The sequence below is a fragment of the Lutra lutra genome, chromosome 7 (genome assembly GCF_902655055.1).
Source record: "Lutra lutra chromosome 7, mLutLut1.2, whole genome shotgun sequence".
NCBI lineage: Eukaryota > Metazoa > Chordata > Mammalia > Carnivora > Mustelidae > Lutra > Lutra lutra.
The window spans coordinates 33,030,218-33,040,298 of record NC_062284.1 but is presented as its reverse complement, the minus strand read 5'-3'; the positions used below and the strand labels follow the sequence as shown (position 1 = coordinate 33,040,298).

The following is a 10,081-nucleotide window of genomic DNA, read 5'->3' as shown; positions in this document are numbered from 1 at the left end:
AAAAGGCCCTGCCCCTCCCCCTCTGTCCCCTTCACTCCATGATCCTTCCAGAAACTTCTCACTGTTCCCCTCCCCCTTGGGCTCTAAGCCTGGGCCAAGCGCTGCCCCTCACCCCCAGAAGTGAGCAGGTCTGCTGAGGGTAGGTGGTGCCCTCCAGACCAACCCCCCGCCCCGGGGCTGCTCTGTCCTGGGGGGAGAGGGGTGGGGGTGACCACGGGGGTAGGGACAGAGAAGCAGGGAAGGGAAAGGCAAATTTCCTGAGGCTTGCTCTGTGACCTTCTCAGAGAAATCATCATCATAACAGCCCCTATCGTGTATTATGCTCTTACTGAGTACTGGACTCTGAAACTTTCGATACCCCTTTTCACAGACATGGAAGCTGAAGCTCAGAAAGGCTCAATCACTTGCTCAGGGCTGGGCCGTGTGACTGGCCTGTAGTGGGAGCAGGGATTGAAATTTGGCGCTGTCTGGGCTCTCTCCACGCTCCATCTTGGATTGGTCCAAGGAGGCCCAGGCTCCTCCTTTGGCCTCCTCATCTCACAATCACACTGGGCTTGAGCTGGGAAGATGGGGTTTGGGGACAGCCGAGAGGTCAGTCTGCCTGGGAAGGTGAGGCAGGGCCGGGGAAAGGAGGGGAGGCCACCCAATTGCCTGGAGCCAGGCTCAGAGGCTGTGTTCTCATGCCCTCCCCTGTCCTGTGGGCCCCACTCCCCAGGAAACTACAGCTTCTTCCGCTCCTCATAGACCTGAAGGAGACTCTCCATCTTGGGCCCCAGGCCCTCCTGCCTCCAGGCCAGCCCCAGACCCTACAGGAGACCCTTTCTCAGTGTGATGGGAGCCACCTCCATGCTGGATATGTGGGGAGCCCCTTCCAGGATCTGAGGGTCCTGGGCCCTAAGTGGTTCCTTATCAAGGGCTCAGGTGGGAACCTAAGGGTGGAAAGCTGAAGCCACAGAGAACACTGAGCCTCACACGCACCGACTTGACACACAGCTCCCAGACACACACTTGCTCCCAGACACATGCCAAGGAGCTCCAAAAGACTTAAAGTCCTGGGGAACCCGGAGTCCACACCTCCCTTCAAGATTTGGCATTGGAGGGCCAGTAGGCTGAGAGCACAGAGCAGAGGGGACCGGGGACACTGGGCAGCTCGGGGGTGGTGGTGAGGGGGAGCAGCGGGACCAACGGGCCCCGGGGGCACCTTGGTAACACTGCAGGTGTGGCTGGTTGATCCCCTGTGGAGACAGTAAAGATTAAGAGGATCATAAGCTGCGTCCAGCACTGCCCTGGGAGAAATCTCCTAGAGCCAGAGCCGCTGCTGTGAGGGGAAGTTGGGGCAGCTCTCAGTTCGGACAGACGGAGAGACAGGAGACAGGGAGACAGACAGGAGAGGCTTGGGAGGGAGGGAGACCACCAGGGCCATGGAGGGGGAGAAGGAGAAGTAGGAGACAGAAGCATCAAGAGAGGGACAGAGGTCCAAAGAGAAAGGCTGAGGCTGGGCCCACGCGGGAGGCCTCCCTCCGGAAGGAAGGTGAAAGCTGCCCTGGGACGCGCTAGCTCTGGGCCCACTGCCCTAGCACGAGCTCCGGCATGGCTGCGGCTGGGCCAGCCACTGTGGCTGCTACCAGGAAGGAGTCTCCGGGCAGATGGGGCCTGGGAGACCAGCCAGCAGGTAGGGCTTTCCTGGAGGTAGGGTCTGGGCCCTCGGGGAGTGCAGTGTGGACCCAAGTTTGGCAGGGACCGTTTAAGGAGCTCCGAGGGCTGTGGCCAAGAGTGAGGGACCAGGCCAGCATACTCAGAATCCTAGAAACGCAGGGGTCAGCAGAGCCAGGATGGGACAGCTGAATTGATGGGAAAAGAAAGAGAGAAGCATTCTTCCTGGTCTGGCCTCAGAGCTCCCCAGGGGTGTGTGGTCCTGGAGGTTTCTGTGGGATGAGGAGCCTGAGGTCACCTGCAGCCAGGAAGGGGGCATGGGAGAGCAGGCAGGCGTAGAGAGTGGACCTGGGTTGCAAAGTGGAGGGAGGGCAGAAGCTGACTGGGGGAGGGTGGCAGGGTGGGGTGTCTGGATGAGAGGCCAGGGTGTGTGTACTGTATGTGGGGATTGGGAAAGGGACTGGGTGGGGGGAAGGGCTCGCTGCAAAGGGGGAGTGACCCAGCCCGGCACCTGCCCCTTAGGCGTGGGCCCGTCGCTGCAGTGTCGTGTGTGTGGAGACAGCAGCAGCGGGAAGCACTACGGCATCTACGCCTGCAACGGTTGCAGCGGCTTCTTCAAGCGGAGTGTGCGGCGGAGGCTCATCTACCGGTGGGGGGAGGGCAGGATCCCCGCCCGCAATGGCCCCGCCCCCCCCCCCCCCCGGCCCCCGCGGGACCCCGGGAGGGGTGCAGGATGCTCAGGGAAGAAGGGGTTGGGCCAAACATGTCCAAACCCCACGGTCCTGGGCCTGGATGGGTGGGACGCTGACAACAGGGTGGGCACCCTTCTGCCGGCAGGTGCCAGGTGGGGGCAGGGATGTGCCCGGTGGACAAGGCCCACAGGAACCAGTGCCAGGCCTGCCGGCTGAAGAAGTGCTTGCAGGAGGGCATGAACCAGGACGGTGAGTCGGGGCCCCCGACCCAGAGAGGAGTGACCGAAGAGACAGGGGTCCAAGACCGAGGAGGGGTGGTCCTGACCGTTCCTGCCTCCCCAGCTGTGCAGAATGAACGCCAGCCACGAAGCACGGCCCAGGTCCGCCTGGCCGGCATGGAGTCAGACGCGGAGCCCCGGCTGGAGCCCCTGGTGCCCCTCCTGGCCCCGGCAGGGCCCAGCCCGCGGGACCCCACGCCTGTTTCTGCAGCCAGAGCCCTGGGCCCTGGGGCCCTCACCCCGCCCGGGCACCACCACTTCTTGACCAGCCTTATCACAGCTGAAACATGTGCTAAGCTGGAGCCAGAGGACGGTAAGTAGGAGGGCAACTGGGGCCCTGAGCAGCCCCTGTCCCTGCCACAGACTAGGGGTTGATGTCCTCATCCCCTTCTCCAACAGCCGATGAGAATATTGATGTCACCAGCAATGATCCCGAGTTTCCCTCGTCCCCATACTCCTCCTCATCACCCTGTGGCCTGGACAGCATCCATGAGACATCGGCTCGCCTTCTCTTTATGGCTGTCAAGTGGGCCAAGAACCTGCCTGTGTTCTCCAACCTGCCCTTCCGCGATCAGGTATGTGTGTATTGGGGGATGCACTTGATTCAGCTGGGTTGGGAGTGCATACACCCCCATGCAGGCGATGATAGGAGGTGTCCGGAGCTCGGGGCTGGCGACAGTTGGGAGGCGCATGTCTCTGAGTCAGTGTTGGTCAGGGATCCATGTCTCAGGGATGTGACCACTGGGGGCGCGCCCATCTCTGGGCAGAGGGGAGATTGGTCTCTTGGGGATGATGTTGGCTAGGGCCACACAGGGATTTGAAGGTAGTGCCTGTGACCCCCTGGGTCTTCTCTCCTCCTGGAGTACCTCTGCTCCAGGTGTGACAGGGCAGTCTGCACTCCCTCAGTTGTGCACATGGGAGACTCTGGTGCTCTCTAGGAGCTCAGATGACTGTGACTTCAGGGCTCGAGTTCCCACCTAGCCTCTTCACCTGTAGGACTTCCCTCTGAGCTTATCTGTCATGATAAACCCAGGAAGAGAGGCGCACGGACGGTCTCAACCCTTGGCCAGTGCCTTGGATAGAGCAGCTCAGAGGTCAGGCTGAGTCTCCTGAGCACGCTCAGCTTCGGACGCCCGTGGGGACTGTCCCTGTGGCTGCCGAACTTCCACGGCTCTAGGCTTTCCTAAACGTTCCAGTTGAGGCTCGGGAGGGAATGCATAGAGTGTCTTGGAGCCTAGGCATTTGGACCAGATCATACCAAATCTCAGAGCCCCGGGGCCCCTGGGTCAATGTCAGACGGAGGTCAGGAGATGGTCTGGGCATCCAGGACCAGCCCTTCCTTTCCTAGGGCCCCGGAGAAGGTAGTGGAGGCTCAGCCTGAGCCACAGATGTTGCATCTCAGCCATCATGCTCACTCTTTCTTTGAGCACAGGTGATTCTGCTGGAGGAGGCATGGAGTGAACTTTTCCTTCTCGGGGCCATACAATGGTCTCTGCCTCTGGACAGCTGCCCTCTGCTGGCGCCGCCTCAGGCCCCCACTGCCGGCAGCTCACAGGGCCGGTTGGCACTGGTCGGCGCCGAGAGTCGCATCCTGCTGGAGACAATCTCAAGGTTCCGAGCGCTGGCGGTGGACCCCACAGAGTTCGCCTGCATGAAGGCCCTGGTCCTCTTCAAACCAGGTTGCTGAGTCTTTGCCCAAGCCTTACGGAAATGTGGTTGGGGGTTAAAGAATGGGAATTCCAGTGATTTCCTTCTGCCTCTCCTTCTGCCTCTACTACCCCACATAGGCCCGGGGCATGCAGACTTCTTCCTTGGGGAGCAGGAGGAGCGAGGTGCAGGGCTGGCCTCACCCCTCCTGAGGGCGCTGGCTGACTGCGATGGGGGCGGGCAGGGCGCGCTGGGAGAAGAGCTCACTGCCCGTGCATCTCTCCAGAAACTCGGGGCCTGAAGGATCCTGAGCACGTGGAGGCCTTGCAGGACCAGTCCCAAGTGATGCTGAGCCAGCACAGCAAGGCGCACCACCCCAGCCAGCCCGTGAGGTGACCTGAGCACGAGCCTTCCTGTCCGTCTGTCCCTTCGCCTCTTTACCCTCCCCTAACCCCCACCTCTTTGACACTGTCTCTGGTGTCACTGATTAGATGGCCCGAAGGTCTGACTTCAACCAAGCATGAATCCAGCATCCCCTGTGTGCCAGGTTCCAGGAGTAGGTTCCAGGAGTGGGGACCAAAATGAGCAGAAGACAAAGTTGCTGCCTCCCCTGGATGCCCAGCACGGTGACCCCACTCCAGCTGAGGACCACCCCATCAGATAGTGAGGGCTCAGACACCTATGTCTCTATGTATTTCTACAGATACCTAGGACAGGAGGCCAGTCTGGAAGGTGTAACAGATTGCTGCCAGTGAGAAAGTGGGAGACTAAGCTAGGACAGTGTTCGTGGGCCGGCCTGTCCAGGACTTTGAATGCCAGCTGAAGGCCATATGTGATTTGGTAGGCAGAGGGGAGCCACTGTGGGTTTTTGAGCAGGAGGGTGTTGTACAGAGAGCCGGAGTGAGTCCAGAGTACACGATCAGGGAGGGAAGCACACACTGCCACCCTCCAGGGGAGTCCCTGGGGTCCTGCTCTCTGGGAGTGGCTATAGGGAATGGAAGGGAGAGGACAGTTGCAGGGGCCTCCAGGAGTTAGAATGCGTCTGACTTGGCCCTTGGATGGATGTAAGGAGCAAAAGAGGATGTGCTATTTGGGAGAAGCGGGAGTCAAGAAATAAAAAGGAAAGTCAGGAGGAAGATGTGGTTTTGAGGGAACATGATCAGGTCTGTTGGAGCTGCAGGGGAGCATCTCCTAGGGGTGCACTTGCCTAAGCCACACGCATGGATGAGAGCCCGCCCATGGCTGGGTTTGGGGGCGGTAGCCACAGAGAGGTTGAGAGCGTGGCCTGTGGTTACTCACTAAATTTAATTTCACACTCACTAGGGGATGAATTCCTGCAGTTTGAAAAACAGTTTCTCTACTTGACTTTCTAGTTACTTCTTTCTGAAACTCCTCTAGCTCAGAAAAACAAGCAGGAAGGAACAAGTGAGAGGTGCACAACTTCTCTGTCCCACCCACTTGGCACTTGCAAAAGAAATAAAGCCCTTGGGTTGGAAAAAAAAAAAAAAAAGTCCTGCAAATAACTGGGAGATGAGGGAAGGCCTCCCACACACCTCCACGGTGGTAGTTGAGTGTGGAGCTGGCCCACTTTGAAGTGGCCTCCTTGAAGTTGAGCACTGACCTCTGCTGATCCCTCCCATCTCTCTTTTGGGGTTTCACCTACTTTCTCTGCACTGGGGACCCTTGATTAGCAAATGGTTTGATTGATTGATTGATTGATTGATTAATTCATTCATTCATTCACTCATTTGGCTCCACACCTAGTGTGGATTGCAAGGTGGGGCTTGAACTCATGACCTTGAGATCAAGACCTGAGCTGAGATCAAGAGTCGACTTGAGCCCTTTTTAAAAAATTTTTTTTATATCTCTCTCATCCACAAAAATTACACTTCCACTTCAGAACACTTTCACTAATGGCTACTCTAGGGGGCTCACGGAGCAGAATTTAGATTCTTATTCAATTATACATCTCATAATTATCCTAATAATCATATATATGATTAGCACATTTTATATAACATTAATATAACTTATAATCTTTGCACATAATAAACAGTATTTATTTTCTATTTTTATCCCACTGACTACATGATTTATGCTCAGAAGCTGGTAATAAAACTGATGGTAGACGCCTGGGTGGCTCAGTGGTTTAAGCCTCTGCCTTCGGCTCAGGTCATGATCTCAGGGTCCTGAGATGGAGCCCCACATCGGGCTCTCTGCTCAGCAGGGAGCCTGCTTCTCTGCCTACCTCTCTGCCTGCCTCTCTGCCTACTTGTGATGTCATTCTCTGTCAAATAAATTAAAACAAAACAAAACAAAACAAAACAAAACATACACACAAAACTGATGGTGTCCTCTCTCCTGTTCAGGTTTGGGAAGTTGCTCCTGCTTCTCCCGTCTTTGAGGTTTATCACTTCTGAACGAGTTGAGCTCCTCTTTTTCCGCAAGACCATAGGGAATACTCCAATGGAAAAGCTCCTTTGTGATATGTTCAAAAACTGAGGGAGGTGGCTGTAAAATGGGTGCAACTACTCTGGAAAACAGCCTACTGAAGCCACTCATTCACCTGTCCTGTGACCCAGCAATTCCCCCTGTAGGTATGTGTACCAAGCAGAAATGTCCACCAAAAGATATGATTAAAAATGTTCACAGCAGGGGGTGCCTGGGTGGCTCAGTCGTTAAGCATCTGCCTTCGGCTCAGGTCATGATCCCGGGGTCCTGGGATTGAGCCCTGCTTCGGGCTCCCTGCTCAGTGGGGAGCCTGCTTCTCCCTCTCCCACTCCTTCTGCTTGTGTTCCCTTTCTCACTGTGTCTCTATCAAGTAAATAAATAAAATCTTAAAAAAAAATTCACAGCAGCTTTATTCAGAAGAGCCCCTAACTATACATGGGCGGTAGGATGAATTAATAAGTTGTGGTAGATTCATTTAATGGAAAGCAGCAATCAAGAATGAATGGCCAATACATGTGACAACGTGGATGAATGTCACAGACATAAAGGTGGAATGAAAGAACTTTGCCAAGCACAGCTTCTGCTTATACAAAATTCGTGGACAGGCCAGACAAACCAGGTGGCAGAAGCTGGAATCGTGTTTGCCTCCGGGGTTGGGAGGTGGGGTGGTTGGGAAGGGGCCCAGAGGAGCCCTCTGGTGGCTAGAAATGTTCTTGATGTTAACCTAGGTGGTGGTTTCAAATTTACTCATTCCTAAAAATTGAGCCGCGCACTCTCTGTGAGCTGGGAGAATTCATACATTTTACTGTATTATACTCAATAAAGTTGTGCATTTTACTGTATTATACTCAATAAAGTGGGGAAAAAATAAAACCAAAAAACAAATGTGTTAAAGGCTCTCCATTGAGGGGCGCCTGGATTAAATCCTCTGCCTTCAGCTCAGGTCATGATCCCAGGGTGCTGGGATCGAGCCCCACATCGGGCTCTCTGCTCAGTGGGGAGCCTGCTTCCTCCTCTCTCTCTCTGCCTACCTCTCTGCCTACTTGTGATCTCTGTCTGTCAAATAAATAAATAAAATCTTTAAAAAAAAAAAAAAAAGGCTCTCCATTGAAAGACACTGAAGGAATGAGCACGGGCTCTTGTGTTCTACCTGGTTTCCATGTCATGGCAAAGTCCAGGGGCAACGAGTCAAGCCCAGCTTCAAAATCTCCCACAGGAGTCAAAACCCGCCTCTCTCCAGACGGGGTCCGGCCCCCTGGAAAACCCACAGGCTGTCTCAGTGTTTCCCTTCCTGTCCTTCCTTACCCTTCTATAAACACATCCAACTCAATGCCAGGCAGCTACAGGCACTTTTCTTAGAAGGGGAATCTCTATTACTTCTTAAGTCCTTATGGAGAGAATCTCAGACAAACCTCCTCCTTTGCAAAGGCAGACCCAAAAGACCTAGGAGATAATAGTAAAGCAAGAAAGTGAACGTGTGTGGGACCTGAGGATAACCCAGGCAGTGAATGGAGTGCTGAATGGGTATTGTTATTCAATACTTGGATTAGCTCTGGGACTGGACCAGTCACCCCCAATGATAAGTGAAAAAAACTGAGGCTTGGAGAGAACCTGAACCCTGGTGTGACTCTACTTAACTCCCCCTAACTCTGGCACTGCCATCCCCCACCCCGCAGAGTCCCCCGCCCCTGGAATGGCTGAACGATTCTGTTGCATTTCCTGTCCTCCAAGAAGAAATGCTTGAAATCAAAAGTAGAAGGTCATGTGAGGAATCTGAAATCCTAGGGGTGTCTTGCCCTTTGGCCTATGTATGAATTCTCCCAGCTCACAGAGATATCGGGCCTTGATGGAAGGATGTGGTTCAGGACACTCTGCTCTAGAAATGACACTAGCTGGGTTGGTGCCTGAGGAGGAAAGAGTATGGCAAGTATGGTCCAGCTTGAGCCCTTTCCACTTGAGCACTTAAACTATTCTTTATCTTCTTTATATACAGATATAGGTATATAGATACAGATAGAGCGGGGATGGGTGGCAGAGGAAGAGGGAGAGAGAGGGAGAATCCTAAGCAGTCTCCATGCCCAGCAGAGAGCCTGATGCAGGGCTCGATCCCATGACCTTGAGACCACGACTGGAGCCAAAATCAAGAGTCGGACCCCCAACCGACTGTGTCACCCAGGTGCCCCATATTCTTGATCTTCTAAAAGCACTAGATTTGCCCGTTATTCGAGCCATCTAATGTCTATAATGCCATTATACTATCCAGTTCCCTATCAAGAGTTTTCATCCATAAGGTTGAAAGGCCTGCATATAGAAAGCCTGAGCAAAGGCACTGTAGCAAGAAAGAAGGCTGCAATAGGGCCAGATAGGCCCTGGACATCTATCTCCTCTATAGTCATGCATCTCAGGACACAGGTGTGCAGAGTGGCCCACTGAAGTTCATGTGCTGGTACTGGTCTGGGATGTGTGAGCACAGCAATTCTGTACCAGGGGAGATTGTTTAGGATCTCCAGGAGAAAGTCTTGGAGAAATAGACAAGGTACACAGGCAAGATGGCACATTTCTGGCCTGGATTAGCTGCTGTCAACCAGGCATCGATACCACCCCCTTCTAAGGTCTTGTCCTCACTGCAGAGATGCCGGGAACTACATTTCCTGTGATCCTCTTCCCCCTGTGGCTCCTTCATGGAAGGCAGGCACTCACACTCGAGCCTTGGAAGGTCAACGAGGAAGTCATTGCTGTCTGGAGGCAGTTGCAATCAGCTGTGTGGGAAGGTAGAGATTTCAGGCAGCCTTCTTTGAATTGCAGTAGCTTCCAGAAAGCTCTTTGGATCTTTTGGCTTAGTTCTCTGTTGGCTTTCTCGACCTTCTGTGGGAGCTTCCCGGATCTGGGTTTCTCCAGTTCTTCCAGTGTGTATTATTAATCCCCTACTTCCTGTATTATGTCCTCCTCACCTGAAATACACTGAGTGGCTCTTGTTTTCCTAATATGATACAGAGTCAGTTGATCTCAGGATTTATTCAATATTTTGCTGTAAATTGGTCCCGTTGACATTTAAATGGGTAACATTGCATTTGGGGTTGTTGCTAGGAGAGGGGATACTGTGAAAGTTTTTTTGCCCTTAAAGCCAGAAATGTCTTTGCTTATAAAGCACACAGAGACAGTCTCTGTGGACCTATCTGGGCCTTTCTTTTCAACTGCAATTTTCAGATTTGTGAGACAGTCGTCCTCTTCCACCCTAAGGGACTATTTGATGGTAGGAAATGCAGACAAAGACCCAAAGATGCCAAGAAGCATTGGGAAGGTTTGTTGATTTGGTTACCACAGGCATTTCTGTGTTTTACTTGGCCAATTTAGGAAACC

General features: G+C 53.8%; 1 protein-coding gene across 1 annotated transcript; it reads left to right on the top strand.

The window, feature by feature from the left end:
- The first annotated feature begins 1,587 nt into the window (after positions 1 to 1,587).
- Positions 1,588 to 6,772, top strand: NR2E3 (nuclear receptor subfamily 2 group E member 3). Its single transcript, XM_047739168.1, has 8 exons — positions 1,588 to 1,672; positions 2,176 to 2,302; positions 2,491 to 2,594; positions 2,688 to 2,936; positions 3,023 to 3,198; positions 4,056 to 4,302; positions 4,557 to 4,662; positions 6,640 to 6,772. Exons 1-8 carry the CDS (start codon positions 1,591 to 1,593, stop codon positions 6,770 to 6,772), a joined length of 1,224 nt encoding a protein of 407 aa, XP_047595124.1. The 5' UTR covers positions 1,588 to 1,590.
- Positions 6,773 to 10,081: the final 3,309 nt, after the last annotated feature.